General features: G+C 40.2%; 1 protein-coding gene across 4 annotated transcripts in view; it reads left to right on the top strand.

Moving 5' to 3' along the window:
- NSD3 (nuclear receptor binding SET domain protein 3) overlaps positions 1 to 25,465 on the top strand; it is a 64,709-nt gene that overhangs the window by 2,735 nt on the left and 36,509 nt on the right. For 2 of the 4 annotated variants that reach the window (XM_024207151.2, XM_024207154.2), the window contains exons 1-4: positions 3,327 to 3,562; positions 18,138 to 18,865; positions 23,538 to 23,606; positions 24,114 to 24,273. In XM_024207151.2, coding sequence (XP_024062919.1) covers positions 18,182 to 18,865; positions 23,538 to 23,606; positions 24,114 to 24,273 — 913 coding nt within the window. In that variant the 5' untranslated portion in view covers positions 3,327 to 3,562; positions 18,138 to 18,181. Of the gene's footprint in view, positions 1 to 3,326; positions 3,563 to 12,699; positions 12,763 to 18,137; positions 18,866 to 23,537; positions 23,607 to 24,113; positions 24,274 to 25,465 lie in introns of those variants that run through there. The other 2 variants (XM_024207153.2, XM_024207152.2) reach the window with 2 other exon arrangements.

Raw genomic sequence — 25,465 nt, 5'->3', positions numbered from 1 at the left:
CCCTGAGAGCAGAAATTTGCTCTGCTCTGTATGCTAAGATGCAGATATTGTTAGTTACAATTATCAGGTCGTTTAAAAAAATCTAAATACAGCCTTTGGATTGCAGGAGCACATCTGTCCCAACAAACCCAGCAATATGGCTTTGCTTGCTTGGTCACCCAGCCGGTGGGCTGTAATTTTTAGGTCCTTGCAGTTCTTCAGGGATTGACTGGAAAGGAAAGCCCCTTTCAGTCCAGTATATGGAGCCACCACAAGAATAGAAAAGAATCAGCAATGCTAAGTAAGACTCTTATATTTGGATTGGTTGTGCCCATTTAAGGACTGACTAGTCCACCAATGTTCTGAGTTTCCAGCCTGTTGTTCAGAGTCCCCATAGCACTGAAAGATTCACAGCCTTGGCTGTGTCATTCCTTCCTGTAAGAACTAAAAGGTAACAAGAATCCCATGTGGGACAGGGACTGTTATTTGCTATAAATTTGTCCAGTGACTAGCACAGTGGCGCATCAAGCTTTATGCCTCTAGGCAATACTGTACAAATATTAAATAATCCTTACAATCCACTGTACTTCTATGAAGAATAAAGATGTGATGCTACAGCACCTTCATCAGTGGAGTTCAAGTATGTTACAACATTAAGTCTCACAGTTCCCCTGTGAGTTAGGCCTATATTATCTGCATTTTATAGAGAGGCAAAGTGATTTGCCCAAGAACCAATAGAAAGTCACTGGCAGAGAGAGTTACAGAAACTAGGAATCCTATCTGCTAGTCACCTGTTCTAACCACTAGACAATACTGCCTCACAACACAAACTACTCAGTAGACAATCTTGCCTATGGAGAAAAACAGGTACGTTTCTGTAAATGTGCTTACCTGGTCTGGATTTCAGTCCCTTGCTCTGTAAGCATTTTCCTGAACAACAAATGGTGTTAAAGGCCTTTTCTGGATTAATGCAAGCATATCAACAACAATAAGAAAACACTGTATTAGGAGATAGAGGAAAACAAGATTTCCTGTAAGTGTGCTGGTTAGTTGCCTAAAAAGCACTTAGTACTAAATTAAAAAAAAAAAAAAGAGTAAATTCTCATCCTTTTCACTGACTAATTCAGCTGTGAGTCCATCAACCTAGTGCTGCAGAATTTACAGAAGGGAAGGGGAGGAAGGAAGTCTTTTCTAGGTCAACTCCATTTTTGATGGCTGATTGTATTAGGTAGGAGGAGAATCATTTGTAAACGTGCCTTATTACTGTGTATTTTTTTCCAAAAGCCTAGACTTGAGAACTCATTTTTGTGGGCTGGAGCCTGCAGCCTTTGGGCAATAGGAAATGCAGTCAATTTTGAGACCATTACTCAGCCTTTGTTCAGTGACTCGTAAAACCCACATCACTTCAGTTTCCTCTTTCATGTTAGATCATGTGTCTCTTTTTCCAGTTCATTCATCTTGCTTCACTGTCTGATTTTTCTGGTAACAGGCATTGCATTACCTTTCCATCTTGTATCTTTCTCATTCTCTCAGATGGTTTTCTTGCTTTCCATGCCCCCCCCCCTCTTTTTTTTTTTTTTTTTGGCCTGTGAGGTGAAACTTAAATTTGTTAGTTGCAGGATAGAGATTTATTACGAGTGGATCAGTTTTGTATTTTCTTTGAACAGAAGTCAGTTTGGATTTGTGGAGGAAGGGAATTAATTGCAAACATTTTAATGCATATATTTTCAGCCAAAATGAGACTAGAAACTATTGCATATGACAGCATTCTCGCTCTCTATTCATTTAACCTAGATGCCAAACCTCAGCAGCTAAAACTAGATTCCAAGGGAGAGACCCTGTAATCGCTCCAGCAGAATTTTCTTTTTCCCAGGCCTTATGCAATACATCAGTAATTAAATGCATCCAGCACATCTCAGCCAATGCTACGCCGGTTGCATAACAAACATGCAAATGAATTGCACAGCTTGGCCAATCTGAGCACCTAACAGTTGCCCCCCTCCCCATTCCAATAGAGTTGCATGTTCAAGATTGGCAACAAAATGCATCAATACCTATCAGTGTGTGCTTGTGTGTGTGCCCTATACATTTCACTTAAACCTTTTGCATTAAAAATGGCATTCTATTCAGTACCTAGCAGTGGGTGCTATCCTAAATGTATAACCAGCATACATTTCCACTGCTTATTAAATACAAGACAGATCTGGACCATTAGTACCCACCATCTCCTCTGCCCATTGTAGCTTCTGTAGTTTCAGGCCTGATACATTGTATTTAAATCTTTTTGTATTAAAACGCAGCCAACACATCTCCTTGGACATCCGTCTAATTAGCTCTTTATACTGCACTGAAAACAATAGTATCAGAGCACCTCATGTTCCCAGACCTATGAATTAAATGTGAATTCCTTCAATTTGCAAAGCATTTAATTCCAATTGGATTAAATGTGTTAGCATATCTCAGTGTTTGCATGTCATGAGACCATGTGCATTTAATTTAAATCCATCTTTATATCTGAGGCATTTCTATAATGCCCATTACTGTAGCATGGAAATACTCCTGTAGAAACATGCTTTGATGCACAGATTAACCACGCATCCACCAGCTCTGTGTCTCTGTGTTGTCAGACCTTGAGTATTGCATCTACAATCGTTTAATCAAATATGTATTCAGCACCTTGCAGTGTTTGCATGCTCCAAGATCCAGTGAATTCCACTTAAATCCCTGTATCTAACATATATGGCATTTAGAACCCTATTAATAGGTTTTCAGTGAAAACCATAGGCATCCAATATATCTCAACATTTGTATGTTCCGAAGACACAGAAAGATTTAAATGCAATGCCTGGTTAGCCATTTTTATAGCACCCATTACTGGAGTATGCAAACATCGTGGTATTAAAAATGCTGGTTAAACATGTCCAGCATCCTCTGTGCATGTTTCCCGGCCTTGTGCAGTGTATCTAAAGCCTAGTGCATTACAGTTGCATCCAGGTCCCTCTGAGACCGTGTATGGTCGTAGGCTTTGTGCAGTGTATCTAGATCCCTGCCTCCGGCATGCCTGGCCTTCCAACCCCCTTGCATTAAACGTGCCCCAGCCGCGGCTCCCTCGAGGCCCGCGTCCGTTCAGGACTACAGTCCCCAGCATGCTTCGCGCCTGGCGCAGAGCCGGCAGCCAATGGGGGCGCGTCTCTTTTGGCGGTGGCTGCCGCGGCCTGTGGAGCCGAGTTTTGTGTGCGTGGGGAGGAGGGGGAGGGAGCGGGAGAGTGAGCGGGGCCGGCCCGAGACCGGGACACAGAGAGACCCAGCGCCCCCCTCCCCCGCCGCCGCCCCCCCTAGCGCCTCTCTCTGGTCTCCCCGCGGCGCTGCGGCTCCCCCACTGCCCGGGGCACGGGCGGCTCCCGGAGCGGAGCCCGTGGAACTGGGACCCGGTGGCGCGGAAATCGAGGCCGGGGATCCAGCGCGGCCTGCTGCGGGGTCCTGTTTCTCCCCCCGCTCCGAGCCCGGCCCGGCTCCTGCTCTGTGTGTCTCTGCTGGGCTCGGTCGGACACGGCGGGGGGAGTTAGAATGGAACAGACTGACGGTGAGCGGGGGCGGGGGGCTGTGGGGCAGCGACGGGCTACGGGTGGGAGCGGGGGGATGAGGGGTGGGGGTTAGGAAAGTATGGGGGTGAGGGGGTGGGGTTTAGGGGACATGGGATGGGGGTGCCAGGGTCTAGGGGACTAGTGGTACAGAGGGCTGGAAGGTAAGGTGGACTGGGGTGGTATTTCTACATGGTGAATAATGGGTTGGGGGATCTGGGACGTGTGTGAGAAGCGCCGGGGTTGGGGTTATTGCATGGGGTTTCGGGTGGTTCTTGAGTATGGGAAATGGGGATGATGAATGAGTCTTTAGAGACATACGCTGATTTGTAGTGGGGAAGGGGCTGGTGTTTTGGGGGGGGAGGTATGGGAAATGGTGAGAGGGAACCTATTGTTTCTCTGTAGAATATGTCTGTATTCCATGCATTAGGACTGGAAGCTGGTTATTGCAGTGATATTCTCTTCTTGTTGGAGAGGGAGGTTGTCTTTATGTTGTGTAGGTGGGAAGTAGGGGCAATAAAGAGAGACATGGGGATAATTTGATGTTTTGGTGGTGGTAGAGATAGAGGAGGTCCGCTTGGATTTAAAGGGGCAGAGGCAGCCATGTTTGCTGCTAGACACTGCAGTGTAAATAAATTCCCCCTCCAAAACCTGCTTTGGATCCCCTTCCTGGTGGCTGAGCCCCCCCATTCCTAGCGTTATACTCTCTTCCTTATCTTCTCTTCTTATCTCTCTGAAATCTACCCTAGCCAGCAAAGTGGGGAAAGCGACATTTTCCTTCCCTCCTCCTCCCGGTTGCAAACAGGACATGCCGGGGGACTGCGGTGCAGAAATTAACCCTTTTCAACTCAAATCTGCAGAGAGATTATACTGCCTGACATTTCCTCTAATGTTCTAGAAGAATTAAAAACAGAAATATGTGGAAAGTTGCATTTATTTTATAAACCGCAGATGTAACTGAAATATCTTTTGCAGTTTCTGGAAATAAACAAGGAAATTGCATTGGCCATTTTATTTGATCTAGGGCTGTTGGTAGAAGGCATTGTGGAATGCATTTAAAGGTATTTGATACTGTATCCATTGACTACATTTTAAATCTAGCAAATAGGGAGTATTTTTTGCTGTAAATGTGAAAAATGTGGATTGCAGGAGTGTGTTCTTAGACAAATAACTAGGCCTCCTCTTTTTTATCCACTTAAAATGTAGATACTTGCTTTTATGTATAGCCGACAACTCATTAGGTTATCCAGATTTGAGCCCAGGGATCAAATGAGTGTGAAGCAGGCATGTTTTGTATTTGTAATCTTATCAAAGCACCAAATATGGGTAAAGAGACTTTAGGTCACTGTGCTGTAATTAGGTGCTCTATCACAGTAATCTCAATTTAAATAATCTTATTTTTATCCTTTTAAAAAAATTGTAGGTTGAACCACATACTTGCCAATTTAGTTTAGACAGCAAGAGATCTTTACAAGGAGTTTTCAGGTACTGCACATTAGTAAATAGCTAGCCATTTTATGTAGGATTTATGGATATCTTTTAAAGTAACACATTACAGCGTACCTCTTCTCATTCTGTAACTGGCTGTGGATTCAGTGTAACATCAATCTCTTTACTGGTGTTTTTCTCAACACATTTGACTGTTGCACAGTTTTAGGATCTTAAATTATGTCGGTTAGAATTTTATTATTGTTAGATTTTAAGAGTGAATAATTCAAGGGGACTAAAACTCTCACACCTTGCATGTTGGACCAAACAATGACATAGTAAGTGATATAACTTCCTAGTTGTTGTTTACATCTTCAAATGGCTCATAGTGCAGATGTGCAATAAATGTTTCAATAATTAAATGTGGGTGTCTTTTGGACCGCTTCAAAAGGTGATATTGGCTCCAAAGGAGTACAGACACCAAATGAAAATATGGACTGAGAGGAGGGGTTGTGCATCTAAATGACAAGGTGCTTTTCATTAATATAGTATGGAATAATTTTGCACTCCTTTGTATGTTGAGTTACTTTTGAGCTCTGCTGCAGTGTGTGCTTTTAAAGTTCAAAGCAGTACTTTGTATAGTTTGTATGCATTAATGTTATCCAAGCATTGCCAACTCTTGCAGACTTATTGTGAGTCATATGATATCTGGTGTTTTATTAAAGCCCTAGCTCCTGGATTCATGTGATTATATAAAAATCCCACTTTAAAAAAAAAATCAAAGCCAAGAATTTTGCTCTTGTGGTTTCAGAGAAAAGCTTGAAAACGTGACCTAATAGAACCCTAAAGTCTCCAAAACTAGAGAGCAAATAAAGAGCACTCCAAATTAATTTTTTTAAACTAATCTCTTGATTTTTAAATCACTATCTTGATTTGTGGTGCCTCGCTCATGAGTTTTGAATGCTTGAGATTTTCAATATTGTTATCCTAGAGATTACTTTCTGTAACAGTGGGAAATATCTTCCCCCTCGACAAAACAAAAAACAAACCTCAGCAGCCCATGAAAAGGTGCACAGGGAGGATAATCAAACTCACTAGGTATGTTAAAAGGATGAAAAGGAATCAAGTCACTAAGGCCCCATCCTACATCAGCTCCTTGCTATCAGAGACCCTTGCATTTGTGCATAGTCCCACTGCAGTCTGTGGGAGTCCTCACAGGAATAGAGGTCTGCTAGTGTATCCCAGTGCAGGATTGAAGACTGTATTATCATTTCATTTATCAAGTGCATCTTTGTTCTGTTTTTATTACTTCGTTTACAATGACTAGTTTTGCTGTGAGCCAAAATGACTTGTTTTATATTATTTTAAAAGGATGTTTTATTATGTACACTGGCTTTATTCTTCCTTTCAAAATGTTAAAATTGCATTGAAAATTTGTTTGAAGTTAAATGAATTATTTTTTAGATAAAATTCAGTACATACATATGGTATTGACGCTTCTGTGAAAACTGTCAGTGTTTTTCTGACATTTTCTGACATGAAAATTGTAGACTATAGAGGTATTTCAGGAACCAGTTGAAAAAAATTGTCTGTTGGAATTTAGCATTGTTTTATGGAGTTGAGGCTATCTGCAGTTCAGATACAAACACCATAATTAATTTTTGTTACTGGATTCAGTATTCATATTTAAAACACTCAGCTTTATGTTGTCCTGTTCTGGACATCCTAGCAGACTTTGTATAAAAATTAATGATTATTTACATAAATTATTACACTGGCCAGTTACTGTTGAATTGTCTTACGTTCATACTGGTGTGGCACACCTAAGAGTCTCTTCACACCTATAAAAAGTGCCTGCAGTATAAATACAAAATCCGCTCTGCAATGGTCAGAAGTTTCTTTGAAGTTCAAGGATTATTGCATTAATTTCCTATTCACAATACCAAAGTACTTGTACGTTTTCAAACAATAGCAACATAGTTACTGTTGTTTGGATGCTTTAAGATTTCTCTGTGTTGCAACAAATTGGCAAAATAGCCTGCCACAGCAATGCAATCTCTTTGTTTATAAAACACATACAACAAACAAACAAGAGTTGAAATTGGCAGCTTCATGGGTTAAGCTTTTTGATATGACCAGGACTGCATAAATAAAGTGTTGTCATATGTAAGGAAAAAACAGATTGCTCCATGTTTTAGAAACAAATATGCACAAAAGATAAAAGTAAGTAATGAAGTCTTTGTGCATAACTTTGAAAGCTTTTTCAGGGTTTAGAAAATAAACAGAACCTTGAATCTCTGTGGGTTAGTGAAAACAACAAGGAGTCCGGTGGCACCTTAAAGACTAACAGATTTATTTGAGCATAAGCTTTTGTGGGTAAAAACCTCACTTCTTCAGATGTGGGTTAGTGCTGCAACTCCTGCTTGTGTTAATGGGGCCTGCTTAGCTAATGTGCTACCATTATTTTGAGGCTATATCCCAGAACTTTGGTTTTCCAGGCAATTGCTATAATTGGAAAGTCCAGCCCAGCCTTGCCAAGCAGGGGCTGGCTCTGTTCATTAAACTCACGTTTAACTATAATTAATGTAAAAATTTGATTTCAATTAGTTTCTTGTTTCTCTCTTTACCTTTACTGATGAGCCAATAGTAAAGTATCAGTTCTTAAAGTAGTTTCTTTGGAATTCTGTGGAATGCCCTACAGCCAACAATGTGTGAACCTTCACAAACTGTATAATATACAATTTTAGATAGTCCCACAGTAGTACGTTGCAACAGTGGACAGTAAAAATTAACAGTCAATCAAATGTATTATGGAAATTAATTTTAAACTTTTTGCTGCTAACACCTTCAACAAAAGTGGTGGTATTCTCAACTCAGGCACTGCATGGTGATAAAGTGTCAGGTGCAAATTAATGGGCTTATGCATCATTCTCAGTCAGGAGCTCCTCTGACTGGTCATTATTGCCAGGGAAATGCACTGAGTCTTAGTCACTCTTGTTAATATTCTGAATTTGTATTTGAACAAATATTAAGTGTAACAGTTTTTTTGTGAATGTTGTGTTGGCTTCTGCAGTTTCCCTGTGGATAGGTAAACCCAATTTACTCATAATACCTGTAGCTGTGGAATTCCGGTTTCAGCATATCATGCTGATTGGTCCTTTCTGCTCAGATTTGGGGACTTTACTCTGTACTCCTGTGATATGGTAAGTGTGTGATGGTGAGGGAAAGAGGAGGGGCACTATTGACATTGGGAGATCTCATCTAGAAAATGAGATCTTGTCTTCCCTAATGCTGCTGAATCTTTCCTGGCTGCTTGATAACTGCAGTCTTCCTAGGTCATACTTGGAGAGCTGTGAATGCTTGTTTGTATTTGTATATTTTTTTAATAAATATTCTGTTGGCATATTTATCTATTTCATGCACCAGTCTAGAGAAGCCAATCAAGTTGTAATGCAGATTCCTGACTTGGTTGTGGTTTCACTATATTCTATTTTTGTTTAGCTTAGTATTGTCAGAAATCCAGATAGCATTTACAACAATATGGTTTACAATTATACACACTCAGATTAAAATGTTGTAAACACATTTTGTTGTTATTGTCACTGTAACGTACTAAAAGTGACATTTAAAAAAATCTGATTTACCTTTAATTAGTTGTTAACCATATATTTATCTTGTGCATATCCCTTTCTAAACAATTTCATTTTTGGCTGTCTTATCTCAGCAGGATGCTGGAGTAATATGGGTTGCAGGGGAATGTGTCTCCCCCCCCCCCCCCCCCGCAAGCTAGTTTCAATAGAAAATTTGAACATTTAAAGCTACATGTTGTCTTATATTGTTAATTTTCAGCCCTTTGACCACTAGGTCACCTATTCTAATTCATCCTATATCACTAGTGTTCAAAAGTGAAAGCTTGAATATAACAATAAAAAGTCTCTACACTTCAGGGAAGCTGTATTTTACGGTCATCTATCAAAGATATCGTTAATGGATTTTTAGTATAGTGGAAGGTAAGAAGAGAATGTAACTTTGTGGTGGTGCTCAGATGCAGTGATTGTCATCTTCATATATGTCTGTAATAAATAATGCTGCTCTTTCTCAAGATATTTCAAAGCATGTTAGAATGTAATAAGGTACCCTTACTAACCTGGTCAATTCCCAGGTGAACATTCTTTTGAGACTAGCTAATATCCATGGTTTTAATGAGGCTACGTGGGATATTAGTAAATTATATAGCCCAAGCCTGACGTTCTCAAAGAAGCCACAAAGGCTCTCCTTTTTGCAAAAGTCTTTCAGTAATTATCAAAGACAGGAAATTGGATCAGCAACATCCACTACTGAGTCTAGTGACATCTCTGTGGAGATCTTAGAGATACAATAATTATGTAAAAAGCAACAGAGGGTCCTGTGACACCTTTAAGACTAACAGAAGTATTGGGAGCATAAGCTTTCGTGGGTAAGAACCTCACTTCTTCAGATGCAAGTAGCTTATTATACTGCATGTCACTAGTATCTGAGCAACAAACAGGTATGTCGTAGTCTGAGACTTGTGATTTAGGTCCTAAAAATACCTTAGATAAATGTAATAGTGATTCAGTTAGAAAAGCTTTCTTCCCAAAAGATTCCAAAGCACTTTATAAACTTATCTATGTATGAATCACTTCACCCATTGCTGAAATTGCAGCCACTTCTTGCTGCCACAATAATACTATATAAGAGTTTAGGGTAGGAAGTTAAGCATATTTGCCATTAAATTAGGGTAACATTTCTCATGAGATCTAGCCTAATCCACTTTAGATTATACTGTTTTCCTAGTACATAGTTTTCATTTTCCAAAGGGGAAAAACTCATTTATTTTGTTTAAATACTGTTCCTATTTGGACGTTATTGTAGTTTGAAAATTTTGTCTCTAGTTTCAGCATCACGTCTCTAGTTTCAGCATCACTGACAAGTTCTGTTTACATTGCCTTAGGCCCCAGAAAGGTAGTGCAGGGCTTGCCTTAGGCCCCAGAAAGGTAGTGCAGGGAAAAGACAGTGCAGAATATAGTACATAATTCTGGAGAACAATCTCTCCCCCTCCTCCCCCCCCAAAGGAAAGAAAAACTATAAACTTATTCCTGTTGCAGTTTTGCAGATGTCACGATCTTTGTTCAAACTATTTTTTTTTTTTCAATAGCGCCAAAAAGTCTTTCCTGTTAAGAAGTCTTAAATAATTTAGCTACATTCTTCTTGATCCTTTGGCTGAGATCCAGTGTAGTATCAGTTTACTGTTTATTACATCCTTTATCTGGATATTGAATCCTGTAGTTGCAGGAGGTGGACTCTGAGTGAATACAACAGCAGCAGTTGGAGATCCAAGAGACCTATCTTGCATAAAATAAATACTTATAAGCTTCACTCAGACTGCTGAACATCCTCACTTCCAGCTCTTTTAGAGATTGTTCTTCTATTTGGATGAGTTACGTCCAACCTCCTTTTTAGCCTTTCAGTGCCACTTCTGTGGCAGCCAGAGGGCTGCTGAGGAGAAATACGATACTCTTTGCATCAGGGATGGAATCTAATCTCTCAAGAGTAATCCTATTTTAGGGTTAAGATTTGAGATGGAGTCCTCGATTTATGGTCTCATATTATTCTAGCATTTGACTAGCCCCAGGGGTTATTATTTCAGTGTAATATAATCCAGATGGTACTCTATATTACTATATTCATTTTGAAAGCACCCACTAAAGTTTTGCAAAGGAGAGGGGATAGGAAAGTGTGTGGGTATTAACTATAGTGATGATGAATTCAAGGACTCTGGAGGAGGGAGCTACTGATGTGTAATCTCTGTGGGAGGAGAAGAGTTGTTGGGCATAGAAGACCATTGCGTGTAGTCTTTCTGTTAAGCAAAAGTCCCTTCTTCTGCACTCTGTACTGGAAGGTAATACACCAGATGAACAAGTTGTCCCAAATAGCCAGCGTGCATAATAAAATCAAGGTCTATTTCATGTAGATGAACCCACAAAAAGGGATTATTTGAAAGCTTTTGAAAAACTTAAGACTTCTACCAGTAGCTTCTAAATTAGCAGATGTAATTGTAGGTTAATGTATCCAAACAAAAAAAACCCAATACTCCACATCCTGTTATGCTGTCTTTAAAAAACACTTTTTCTTTGAAATTTAATTATTGTGAAATCTGCTCTGTTGGCTGCTCTGGGGACTGAATCCTGTTTAACCATGGAGCTGATACAGTAGTAAATCAAGTAGCAAGGTTTCCCCTGCCAAAGTGTATGAGCTCTGACTTGGAGGGGCCACATGTGAGGATTCAGTATCCATTGTCCATGCTGTTCTTGGATTCTGCTGAGAGTGGTAACAGGAATCTAATTAATGCCAACTACTCACTAAATGATTTCATTTAAATCACTAAAAGCCATCAGTTTGTAATTTTCAAAATATGCTGATACTTGTATAGGCTGGATTAAAATTGGTGACCTCATGATCAAAGAGACTTGTGCAATCTAAATGTACCATTGGCCTAATGAAATGAGTTTAATCAGTTGGACACGATCTGAATGGCATAATCTTGCAGTGTTCCCATAGATTAAATATTAGTTGGTTTTTCTGCTTTGTACTAGAAAGATTATACTACTAAAATACTATGCAGAATATAGATGCCTTTAAATCCCAATTTCTAAACGTCAAATGTTCTTGTAAGAGAGAGATGAAAAATTGCCTGCCTCATGTTTTTTATTCATACAAGTATGTTGCAGTCTGTAGTGTAAACCTCTCTCCAGTGTTTTACATCCCTATTTCTGCTCTGATTTCCTAGCATTGCAAGTTAGTATAATGCTTTTTAAGGGAGAAAAGACCTTTTATTCATGTTAATGTAGTTCTTAGTGACTCCTGAACCAAGTGAGTTGACTGGTTGTGAATTATGTATAGTTATTTACTGATATGTCTTATACACTTGTCAAGCTGATGCTGTAGCTTAATTTTACTGAGATCCTTAGGTAGGATTGAAATGTGGCCAAAATGTCAGAGTGAGGCTCAAAATTCCTATTGGATGCTCCAGAGCAGGTATTTTTTAGATCACTGTCTAGAGAATACTATGGCTAGCCAATCATGTAATTTATAAGACATTGTGTCATCAAAGAGAGATTTCAATCTCTATTCCTGACCGAAGTCTTCATCCAAAAATTCTTGGTCTTTATTACTATTAGAGGTAATTGAAGAAAAGTCTTTAAAAAGCCCGTTGCTTCACTAGAGGAAAATTAAGGGATGAACAGAAGCAAGATAATTTTCTAAATATAAATCACCTTTAATGTGGTCATTGCTGATTTAAAGAGTAGAGATAATAGTCTTTGAGGGCTATAAATCAAAATGGGGTAGTATTAGCTGGATAAGTTTTCTTTGTTTTAGTAACAGTCGTATACACTTTGCTTCTTCCCTTGCAGTGTGAGTCACTTGCTCATTACAGAAATTGTTCAGTATGGTGAAGAAAATGAGTAGCTGGCCTCCTTGCTTGACTGTAAAACATAAGATTTGGTAGCTGTTGGGATGGAGTCAACATTGCATGGCTGAACTTTTCTTCTTTGGCATAGAAACTTAAAAGAATATTTTGCACCTTTATGCCTTCAAGCTAAGGATCTCAAAACACTTTATGAACATCAGTGAATTACTGCAAGTCTCGCAGCACCCACTTTACAGATGGAGAAACTGAGGAACAGAGGTTAAATGATTTGCCCAATGTCAGTGAAGCCTTTAAAGAGCAGTTGGTGCCGCATAGAAAAATGTGGTAAGCATTTTTGTAAATTTCCATTGTGGTAATGCCTAAGGACCCAATCAGGGCTGAAGGTACCATTGTTCTAGGCACTGTACAAACAAAGAAATTATTTCGAAATTAGTTTGGATGAGAAAGCTGATGAACTTCAAACAAATATTCTGCATTAAAGTTAATCGGCTTTTTCCTCACCCAAAGTTACACAGCTATTGGAATATAATAATTTCCACAGAAACCACTTGTGATGTTACAGAAGGGGAATCTAGGGACACACAGATACCTATTTACATCTTTAGGGCAAAATCTACAGGGTGATGCTCCATCTCTGGAGGATGATAGGTTCATGGTTGCTAAAGATTTGTTACTGAATTTAATTATATCATCAGCCACTCTTAAACCAGTTTCAGAGGTCCACACAAGGAGACTGCGCAATTTAGAAATAGGTTTAGTTAAATCAGTGCAATTTCTTTTGTGGCCTAGGTCTTAAATGCCTCTACCACGGTTAGCAATCTCTGCCTAGGATTAAATGAGCATGGCCTGCCAACCTGACTCCTTTAGCAGTAAAAATCAAAAAGAAAACTAAGCATATTTTAATTTAGCTATCCTCAAATTTTTTCATAGTGTACATCATATTTGAATACAGTGTTTTATGGATCAGCTTTCCTTCCTAATCAATCATGTAATATCTATGTGATACTTTCCCATGTAAGCAATTGCTGAAGTTAATATTAATAAAGTATTTAACGTATTATTAGTTGACTTTTAATGCCATTTAGCTCTTGGAAATGAGGAGCCAGCATCTGCTTTAGTTGCTTGCTGCCGCTAGACCACACTAAGGCTATGGCTACACTATGCAGCTTTTAGCGACACGGCTGTGCCGCTGCAGCTGGGCCCTGTAGCTGCTGTTTGTCGGCAGGAGAGAACTCTCCTGCCGACAAAAAACTTCCACCCCCCATGAGTGGCAGCGGCTTTCCTGCTGACGAAGCACTGTTCACACCGGCGCTTTTCGTTTATAAAACTTTTGTTGTTTGTGTGTGTGTGTGTGTGTTTAACATCCATGAAGGACAAAAGTTTTGCCGACGAAGTGCCAGTGTAGACATACCCTAAGGCCTGGTCCACACTAACCCCCCACTTCGAACTAAGGTACGCAAATTCAGCTACGTTAATAACGTAGCTGAATTCGAAGTACCTTAGTTCGAACTTACCGCCGGTCCAGACACTGCAGGCAGGCTCCCCCGTCGATGCCGCGTACTCCTCTCGCTGAGCTGGAGTACCGGCGTCGACGGCAAGCACTTCCGGGATCGATCTGGGATCGATTTATTGCTTCTAGACAAGACGCGATAAATCGATCCTAGAAGATCGATCGCTTACATCCGGACCAGGAAGTAAGTATAGACGTACCCTAAGAGGAAGTTGGTGAATCAGTGTCAGGTAAGGAAAAATGTTAATGAGTATGTTTTTAGCAGGTAGTTAATCTTTCTAGAACCCTAACTGGAAGCTACCCCAGAAGGTAATTTTTGTGAAAGTGGGTGTGAACATAGGCATGAAAGTGAGTGTGATTTTTAGATGTATTAGGGACACAGGAATTACCACAGGTCCCAGCTAGTCTAGGAAAATAGAAATTCCTTAGTGGATGATTAAAGACCTGCCCATAAGGGAAGTTTCTTCCTAATCCTCATCAGTTAGTGATTGGCTCAAGCTTTGAACAAAAAGGGTGTATCATCTCTTATATGTTGTAACTGCAACCCTTGTCAACTAAGATTATGCATGTGTACAAACGTCACAGGATAAACTAGCAACTCTCTCCACTCACCGCTAGAACATCTTCACAAATCCCAGTATAGGAACATTTGACTTAACTTTCCATAAGAATGTTAACCGAATTTGTATAGTGAACAGTTTCATAGATTCATAGACTATTCATAGACCTGCATAACACAGGCCATAGAAGTTCTCCCAGTTATTCCAGCATCACACCTATAATTTCTGGTTGAGCTAGAGCAGCATCTCCAAACTGTGAGTCGTGACCTTCAGCTTGTGAGACATGCGTGATGCACAGTGATAGATGGCTGTGCGCACCACCCCTGCCGGCCCCTGCTGCCTTGACATGCTGCATAGTGAGAGGCAGTTGAGTCATCAGCATGCTCATTTTTACTCCTGAGGGAATTCTGCACTAAAAAATGAAATATTCTGCGCACAATATTTTAAAATTCTGCAAAATTCTGCATATTTGTCAAAATAACACAATATAATCACATTTTCAATTATTTGCTGACAAGTATTTTGAAATAAATTACCAAAATAATTGAAAATGGTGTGATTATATTGTTGTTGTGTTTCTGTGTTATTTTGACAATTAAAATATGCGGAATTTTTAATTTTTCGCTGCAGAATTCCCTCAAGAGTATCAGGGTTCTGTGTGGTGCAATCTAGGTGTGCGGGGCGGGGGGGGGGGATCTGGGTGCACAGGGGCGTGGGTCGGGGTTCTGGGTGCAGGGGGAATGGGACTCTGCAAGGGGGGGTGAGGTGATGGTAGTTAGGGCTCAGTGTTGAGGGGAAGTGGGGTTTGGTGGGGTGGAGGGTCAGGGTGCAGCTGTTTGGGACTCAGTGGTGTGGGGTTCTGGGCCCTGATTCGGATGGAGCTTGGTGGGGCGGTGTTCCAGATGTGCAGATGGAGGGAGGGGTCACTGTACATGGAGCTGCTCCCCCTGTCCTCCCAACCCCGTGCATCCGGATCCACCCTGCACCAACCCTCCCCCTTCCCCCGCCCCGCACCTTGAAAAACAAAACAAACCCCACACATGGTGCAGTTTCCTGCAGCCAGGGGATGTTTCTGGAGCTTGATCTGACCCAGACCCAGCTGCTTCATGCAGGGAAGAGGGAGGGGGAACTCTGTCTCTGTCCTCCTCTGCGCTCCCCCCCCACCCCCAGCTGGGACTAACGTCCCTGGGTGGCCAGGGCATCCCCAGCCCCCCCCCCTCCAGTGATTTACCTCTTCCCCTGGCTGCCTGAAGAGATGCATCTGAGCTGTGGGGAGGGGTGAGTGAGCGCTGGTGCAGCTTCTCTTTGCTTCCCCACGTAAACCATTTTCTGCAAGGAAGTCAGGGCTGGCTCCAGGCACCAGCGGAGGAAGCAAGTGCCTGGGGCGGCACATGCTAAGGGGCGGCATTCCGTCCGTTCGTGGGGTGGCACAATCCGACTGGTTTTTTTTTGTTTTGTTGCTTGAGGCGGCCAGAATGGTAGAGCTGGTCCTGAAGGAAGTCAAGAGATTCTGCGGGGGGGGATTTTTCTGCTGCGCTGCAGTTGCGCACAGTTTCCCCAGGAATATCATGCTGCAGCACAATGAGGTGGTGGCGGCTGGCAGGAATGGGACTTGCAGTCGCCATGCTGACCCCATGGGCAAGAGGTGGGGGAGCTGACCTGACCCTGAGGGGGTTGAATTCTCTTGAGACCTGAGCCAAACAAGACACTTGTAGTTGGATCCCATGAGGCTTTGGCTAATATCACCATGAAGTAAAACTGAGCATGGGAAAAGTCAATATAATCTGTGAATGTGGAGTTGACTAGTACGTTTTTGCTATGTAAGTGAAGAAGTTACATTTTCTTGTAGTTGCTTTGTCGTTACATCTCTACTAGTTCCTGAGGAGGAAGGTTTTTTTTTTAAGTCTGACATGGAAAATATTGAATAAGATATCTGAATATGTTGCTTTGGTAGGATGAGAATGAAACTCAGGCAAGGAAATGGGCAGATCCTTATTGTGAAATGTATGTCATGGGATCTTTAATGTAACTACAGACCAGAAAAAAATCTTGTATGAAAAAGCATTCAGGACCTCCATCCTCACAATACAAAAATGCACATATTGTGATACTCCATTTATTTATCTTGAAAGGACTAAAATGACCTTACTGGGTAGCAAGCCAATATTTCAAACATGAGGTGTAACCCATTAAGCCATTCCCTCGAACTAAGCATTAAAATGGTTTAAATTTAAATTTCTTTTATTAAATAGGTAAGAAGGCTAATTTGTGATCATGTAATATTTCATTGAACTTTTTTCCCTCTGAGTTTGAAGTGGCTATAAAACTGTCTCAAGTCTTATGAGATACAGTAAAAATTTCCAGGACCTCAGATACTGTGGAGGTAAAGGTAGCATTATTACGACCGTATGATGGACCTGGGCAGGTCGATGTAGGTACTCCAAAGGAAGCACTTTGGTTTTCTCACCAGCTGGAGTGGAATAATTCGCATCTATTTGCTATAATTGTGCTACTGTGTATTTAAAAAAACCCAACAGCCAGGGCCTGGTAACTTCAAGGGATGTATCAGTGCTCATCTGTTTTCCCAGGCTTTGCTGGGGAGAGGGAAAGTTTGAATAAGGTTTTTAAGGAGAAGGAAGAGAAGAAACTTACATTGGTGGATTTAGGAGGTCTTTCTATGACCCTTCCTGCCTGTTGAATTTATAATGGCTGTATGGTATCTGGAGCCTTGGATAAGCACTTCTGCAAAGTTGAATAAGCATCACAGTTTCAGCCTTCTAATGATTTGTGTTCGCTTTTTCTGGTCTGATGCACTATTTAGAGCTATTATTCTAACACTGAATTAGTTCGGACCCACAGTTTGACCTGTGTTTAAAACTCCTGCAGCTGACAATTTCTTCTCTTTCAAATATCTTGAGAAACGACCATTACTGAGAAATACATGTAACTCTTGGAAAAAATTAGTCATTCTCCTCTGCTGGCTGAAGAGAAACAGTTAAGTCAAAAAGCCTGTGCACAGAAATGTGTGGACAGTGTCATGGAAGTTGGTATACAAAGGACTGTTCTTATTTTAGTTCCACTACAAATGTTTGGTGAGAGATAATTTCCATTTTCAAACTTCTAGGTGGATATTACAAATAATGGGATTAAATTATTTATTTATTGTTTTACTGAAAATAGGTGTCTGAGGCTTGTTTGCAAAGTAGTTTTTCATCTTTGGAACCCTATCTGGGTATTATACATTATTGATCATCCTGATCATCTGTGTGCGTGAGTTCTGAATTTGATTACAATTTGAATGTAAATAAATTGGGCAAACCCATACAAATCCCTAGTAGATTATTGTTAACATTAGAAAACTACCACATAATTTGGCACACTTTAGTCTTGATTTTCCCATGCAGAGAACAGAATGGTCAGGGTGTTACATAGCTGGTGAAGAGTCGGGTGCATTGGGGGTACTCTGTGTACAGGGTAATGTTGACTGTATAAGAGGGTGTCTAGTGAAACTGGAGGTCTGAAAGTTGTTCATATTCTTGGTAGCTCTATTTCTTCTTAATTGTTTCAATTGTTTAATTCTTTTCCTTTGATTTACACTGATTACTTTTTTTTTCTCCCTTTACTTTTAGGCCCTATGAGAGAAAGGGAAAGCTAAGGATGCTGGAGCAGAACAATGGATTTCTCTTTCTCTTTCATGCAAGGGATCATGGGAAACACAATTCAGCAACCACCTCAGCTCATTGACTCAGCCAACATCCGCCAGGAGGATGCCTTTGATGCCAGCAGTGACATCGCTGAAGATGGTGGTCAGACACCATATGAAACTGCCCTGCAGCAAGGCTTTCAGTACCCTACTCCAACGACAGAGGATCTTCCACCGATCACTAATGGCTATCCACCAACAATCAATATGTATGAACCTCAAGCCAAATACCAGACATACAGTCAGTATCCCAATGGTTCAGCCAATGGCTTTGGTGCAGTTAGAAACTTTAGCCCCCCAGAGTATTACCAAATGGAAAACTCTAACGTGAGGCCACATGAAGTTCTGGAAAAACCTTCCCCTCCACAACCCCCACCGCCACCACCTCCTTCAGTACCACAAACGGTGATTCCAAAGAAGACTGGTTCACCAGAAATCAAATTAAAAATAACCAAAACTATCCAGAATGGCAGGGAATTGTTCGAGTCCTCTCTATGTGGGGACCTTTTGAATGAAGTACAGGCAAGTGAGTATGCTAAGATGAAACATGAAGGGAGAAAGGAGAAAAGGAAAAAAAGTAGCAAGCATGACTCTTCCCGATCAGAAGAACGCAAGTCATACAAAATTCCAAAACTAGAACCAGAGGAACAAAATGTAAGTGGAATAACAGTTTCATCTTTTTGTGATTATTAATAGGGAATTCCTTTTTTGCAGCTTTATATTTCTTATTAGTTGTTTATGTACTTAAAAGGCATTGTGAGGCCGTAGTTCACTGTCTGACGCACTATGCAGTGATCAGAATTGTTTAGCAAGTGTCCACTACAGCTCAGCTGCAAAGCTTATGTATCAGAGAGGAATAGTGGAAAGAATTATGAGTAGTATTATTTAGATTGCAGTAGTGCTCAAACTTGGGTGCTTTCCAAACACAGAGGAAGACACAGTCCCTGCCCATAAAGGTGTACTAGCAAAAGATTCATGAATTCTCTTTTTTTCAAAATGTGATTTACTGGGGTTTTGTGGTATTTGAAGTATTCATCGTTAGCATTCATAGAAACTTAGTGGAAATGTTACTTATTTCTAAGAGGCACCTAAAAACATGTTATAACTATCTAAGTATACTGCTTTCTATACAACACTTAAACCACATGCTTTAACTGACAGTTGCCATTGAAATCAATTTTAATAAATACGGTGGATTGTCTGATACTAAATAAGTGAAGAGGTGGCTGTATCTTGTGCACGTACTAGCAAAAATTAGTGTACCAGTGTGGCATGCAAATTAGAAATGTCAGTTGACTGTCAGTCCACACTGATTGAGAGAATTCTGTATCAGTGTCCATAATGCTTTTTGCTAGGTGCAGGAGATGCCAAGATTTCATTTTGCAATAGGTATGTGTACACTGCACAGAAATAATAGTATTGTAAGTTAACCCCTAGTACACTGAGGACAAGTGTGCTGGTTTTCAGTACCTGCAGCCTTTCTCTGCCTCCACGCTCAATAAAATGAGCCTCCCCACGAACACTTGGACTTCTACCTCCACCCTTAAGAGCACACTGTGTGCATGACAACATGACCACTTTCCAGCTAATTTTCCTGCCGGCCATGTGCTGCTGTTGTCCTTTTCTTATTTTTTCCTAGTTTGAGAGTAGCTGTCAGAAGAGAGAAGGTGAGACATGTCAGGAATATGGGAATTGTCAAACTGCAGGGGTTGTTTTTTTTTTTTTTTTTTTTTTTTTTTTTTTTGCACCTTCCTATGAAGCATCTGGTACTGGCAGCTGTTGAAGACAGGATACTATGCTATATGGTCAGTGCTCTGGTCTAGTATGGCAATTTCCATGTCCTTGACATGTCCCCTCCTCTCTTTCCATCATTGTAAGCAGGCTGGTTTGGCCCCATCATATCATGTTCATTTCTGTGTTTTATAATAGTTTTATATAGCTGCAGGTTGCGTAGGATGGGGACTTCTGAAGAAGTGGAGTCAGAGCCAGTCAGGGCCTCTCAGCAGCCAGAAAGCCTTCCTTTTCAATACAGTCCCCCACAAGACTCCAGTCCTCAAGTAACTTCTGTATCTAGTCTAAAGGGCACTGTTTTAACACTTTCTGTTGTGTTTCAGTAGTGCATTTTCAGTTACTGTTTCCTTTCTACAGCAGAAAAGATGGCTTTAGACCCTCGAATGTGGGCTTTTCCCAAAGACAGGTCTCCCATGCAGTGGTTCATAGGCTTAACCATCAACCCAGAGCCTTGAGTGTTACCTTATGTTTGCACTTCTGGCAAATGAGAACTGCAGTAGGTCCATTTTGACTAAATTTAAAAACAGTGTTTAGTCCTGTAAAGTCTTGTGTGTGAAATGTTTTTAGCTGCCAATGTAAACTATATTTCAAAGCTTGTATTTATTTGTCTTTATTTTCTTATTTGTTGTTGATTATATCTTCTGGAGGTTACTTATCAATTAAGGTTTTGAACTTCTGCCAGATTTGATCCATGTAGTTGTCACTAATGAAGCTCAGTATGACTTTAATGAGTGACTAATGCTAGTGTGAACTTGGAACAAGCTGTCTAACAGAATACAGTTACTTGGATTGTTTGTGTGTGTTTCTCTTGCTTTTGGAGATCTGTTGTATTTAAGACAGTTTTGGTGCTGGTGGAAGGTGTCTAGCTGACAAACCATTAGCCAAAAAATAGCATGGGCAGCAGCAGTGCAAGTTCCCCCTACACATCATCCCTTGCCAGTGTGCCTCACACTTGCCCTCCCTGGCCCACGTGAAGGGGAAAAGTTAGTCTTCATGGCAGTTTATTTAATCCTTGGTGCCTTTGCTGAAACTGCCAGTTTGGGTGGTTTCACACAGTTGCTGTACCGGCTCTGCCTCTGAATGCTGCTGTGCCTCAGTTTCCCTTCTTAGATCAAATGCTGCACAACTGTGTTTTAAATGAAATCAAACCACCTTTAATCTGGTTTGTTAATATAATTCAGCAAAGTATTCACCCTTGTATCTGGGCTTCCTTTCTTGCCCTTTCCTTAACATTGACAGTCACCTTCGCATCAGGCCTCAATCAATGTTGTATCCTAGGTTTGCTGTGCTTCCATAGCAGGGCCTCTCTTGAATCTTGCTTCTGTCCCAGTTTTCTTTGTGGGGGAACTTTGTTGATCCAGGCCTGCTGCCTGGCAACCATGAAGAGCATCTTCCCAGGTATCCCCTAGACTGAACCAAAATCTTTGCCTTATATAATCCCACAGGCAGTCCTAGTTCGCAGTCACTTGATCCTCCTTCAGTCATGTGCTCTATCTGGCAGCTAAAATTCACCAAACTCTTGGAGTCTGGTTTTAAAGGCGCTATATCCCTATAATGGGTATATGGGGTTGCACCTGCACTCAACGGATTATTGACCTGCAAGAGGTGGTAACTAGTGTAGTATAGAACTTTGTCTACCAGGAACTGGAATTATTTTAAATTTGTCCCCTTTCTATCTTATGCTTCCCTTTCAAGGGCAGGGCTGGCTCCAGGCACCAGCTTGTCAAGCAGGTGCTTGAGGCGGCCACTTCGAAGAGGGGCGGCGCGTCCAGCTATTCGGCGGCAATTCGGTGAACGGGACCTCCCGTCGAATTGCCGCCGCAGATCACGATCGCGGCTTTTTTTTTTTGCTGCTTGGGACGGCCAAAACCCTGGAGCCGGCCCTGTTCAAGGGACACTGTCAAGCTAAAGTTTTTTAAAAGTTAATACCCGTGTTTCAAATAACACCTCCAAATACTGAAAATTTGAATTAATTTTTAAAAGTTTACTTTTTGCTTTTTATTCAGTATGGGCAGTGAAACAAGAGTGATTTGTAGTCATTTACTTCCTGCTTCTAATGTAGAAATCCATTGCAACCCAAACTCTTCAGGGGAATGTTTACGTTTTAAAATAAAATTAATATGGAATTAAAACTTTATCAAAATGAAAACATTGAACTTTATGGTTTAAGTTTTTTGTTTAAAAACAAAAATTTTGAGTCTAAAGTCAAACAACTGGTTAGAATTTGCTTCTAGGAAATTAAGTGAGAAGTATGTAATCTTTTGTTGGGACTATCTTTTGTGTGACTAGCTCAATTGTTTGGGCAGAAATAATTTGTCAGCTCATTGTAGTAGAAATCACAGGCAGAAGATGTAGGTATATTTGCCATTAACAGGTTGGTGTAGCAAGGAAGAATTTGTAGATTATGGGTATTTATTTGGTTGAGGTTAGACAATCTGTAGAGAATAACACTTGTGTGCCACTTTAAAACTAAGTACCAACATTTCTATATATCTAAAGTAACACATGTTGAGAGCTCTAATTGGCGTGTACTAGACAGTGTGTTTTAAGTGAACATTCTTTAAATGTTTCAGTATGAAGCACACATTTATGATTATCATGGGGCTAATGTGTAATTTCAAGGGAACAGATCTTCATTTTAAGTGGACTAATTATAATCTAGCTGAATGGTACATTAGAGTTTCTGACTGAATGCTTTGTCACGAGCACCCTTCCCACGTATGTCCTCTGCCTTTCCCTTTGAGTGTCTCCATTGACTGCTGCTTTTCCACCATATTAAACACAAGCTTCGGGTCCTTACACTTAGCAGCTAAGTTGTGAAGGGCCTTATCTACTTACCTGTTGTTACATCATGTGCCTTATCGTATCTACTCCTCTGGCAATGCTAGTTCCTATTGAACCTTTATCTCCTTTTCCCACGAGCACATAATACTTTCCTCTATGCTATTCCTTAAGCATGGAATGCCTGTCCTCCTCATATTAACCTGTAAAACCACTACCCTGTTCTCTTTCAGATCCTTCCTACAAACCTGCCTATGCTATAATGTCTAAAGTGAACTGCCAACTAATGTCATTCATGTTTCTTGAGGTTTTTTAAACCAATAAATAACTCTAATACTGCAGTTTATTCATATAACCAATTCACAGTGTGTAACTGTATGTTGCTCTGTTTTCTTTCCTCCCTTCCTTATTTCCTCTGAGTTGTATCTCAGTTTAGATTGTAGGCTCTGTGGGACAATGACTTCTTTATTGTAAATTGTACAGCACCTGGCACAATGAGACCCTGATCTGGTTGGGTGCTGCTATAATGAAAATATATTAAGTAGTGTGGGAGAGATGAGTATTTTAAAACTGAACATAGGTCAGTCATAAGGAGTTCGTCATGTTTTGTGATTTTATGATGGTGTTTTTTTCCTCTCTGCTAATTATTTTCTCCTGCTCCTATTCTCTTTGGTGTGTTCTTCTGTTTTGCCATCCCCCTTATCCTGTTTACTTTTATTTTCCTGTTCTCTCCTTATTGTTACCCTTTTCTTAGAGACCAAATGAGAGGCTTAGTGTGCTATCAGAAAGACCAAGAGAAGATATACTGTTGGAGGAAACCCCGGTTAGTACTTATATAAATTAACAAATCTTGGACTCTTAGTATTATAGAAATTGTCTTGCTGTCTCATTACAGTATGAACGTTGTATAGCTTATTATCAGATAAATCAATCACTGTTATTGGAAATGGCTATATAATTATTATTGTGGCCATTGCTCACCCTAGTTGTATATGATGACAGAATAAAGCAACACCAACATGACATTTGTAATTGGTTTACTAAGTAGAAACTTTCTGTGGGGATATCTCCCCTTTAGAATGTCTTGATTATCAATCATTGCTCATCCTCATTGAACCATGCAATTGGAGTCTGAGTGTCCTCTGTTGTCATGGTTGCATTTGACCATCAGTGCCAGCTGAAAGAAGAAAGAGAGGAACAACTAAATTGATGAAGAAATAATTTTTTTTAAAAAAATCCAAACCAAAACACCTTATGAATCATTGTGCATTAGTGAGTTGTAGTCAATTGTTTTCTTCTGCAGCTGATATGACCGTTATCTTCTTTATAGGTCCAGCAGTTCTCACCTTCTCTTCCAACGCAAGTTACAACAGACATCAAGTTTCAGGTTGGCGATCTAGTCTGGTCCAAGGTGGGAACTTATCCTTGGTGGCCTTGCATGGTTTCAAGTGATCCACAGCTTGAGGTTCATACCAAAATTAATACAAGAGGTAAAGAAGGAGAACCATTGAGCGGACATGTTAGATACTATATCAGTAATTGCTCCTTAATTAAAAATATTGCTATAAAATACAACTGACAACGTATGCCAATTGGGAGAGGGCTCCCAGAGTGAAGTTAGCAATGATGACCAAAAAACTAACTTTATTTAACTCTCTCAATGTGACACAAACAGATCACTTCTGTTGTGGTTCACCTAGTGCAATTAAGAAATGCAGAATTCTCTTGATTTTTGTTTATAAATATATTCAACTGTTCATTTAAAAAAAACCATCAGAGGAAAGTACGCAACTGAGTAAATGATTAATTTTTATTTATCTTTTATTCCTAATATTTGTTTTAGAACAAATATACATGTGCTCATATAAAAACAATAACCGATGAAGATATTTTGGAGAGAATTTAAAGAAAAACAAGTTGGCCACTAAGTGGCATTTTTTTGGGGTAATTGACATCTGGATATTTTGAGAATTAAATTTTGAATGATTAGAAAAAAAAAAAAAAACAAGATTGCCATAGCTACTTCATTGATCTGGCTTAGTTTCCCCTGATCCCATCTGGAAGATCTGGCCCTTATGGACTTCCAAATGGGGATAAGCATTCAGCCTGTTAAATAGGAAAACTTCAGTCGCACATAACATTGCATGATTCTTAGGTTAGCAATATGAATAAACAAATGCATGTATGCCCTCAGACCGTGTGTGTTTACTTAGTTTAGAGAGAGATTCTGCCACTTGAACTCTTGTTGAGTTAGTATCCTTACAAGTAGTTCTACTGATATCAGTGATACTGCTCAGTGTGAGGACCAGGTGCTGCCACCCTTAGACTGTAATCTGAAGGCAGGGACAACGCCTCTTTACTTTCTAAAGTGTTCTGCAAAGTTGTTACAATACATAAATTTGCAACTTCAATTTCTCATAGAAAGTTAGTTTTGTTGAATGTTTCTATTTAACAGAGATGAGTTCCAAGCAAATTCAAAAACTAGATGGCTAGGATGTCAGAGTAGGCCCCCCACAAATTGACTTAGTAGCCCTTGTTTAGCTTCTAGTCTAACTGCATAATCTTATTTAGGCACTTTTATAAAACCATATCCGATGTATAAGAAATGGAGCTGCATTTTACTTTCTAGCTTCTATAGAGCTAAGGAGAACTTTTGTCTGCAAGAATTGAATGAGTGGAGTG

Source organism: Terrapene carolina, unplaced genomic scaffold, assembly GCF_002925995.2.
Source record: "Terrapene carolina triunguis isolate 2854851 unplaced genomic scaffold, T_m_triunguis-2.0 Scaffold53, whole genome shotgun sequence".
Lineage (NCBI taxonomy): Eukaryota > Metazoa > Chordata > Testudines > Emydidae > Terrapene > Terrapene triunguis.
The sequence above is the reverse complement of the archived record's forward strand: the minus strand, read 5'-3'. Positions and strand labels throughout refer to the sequence as shown.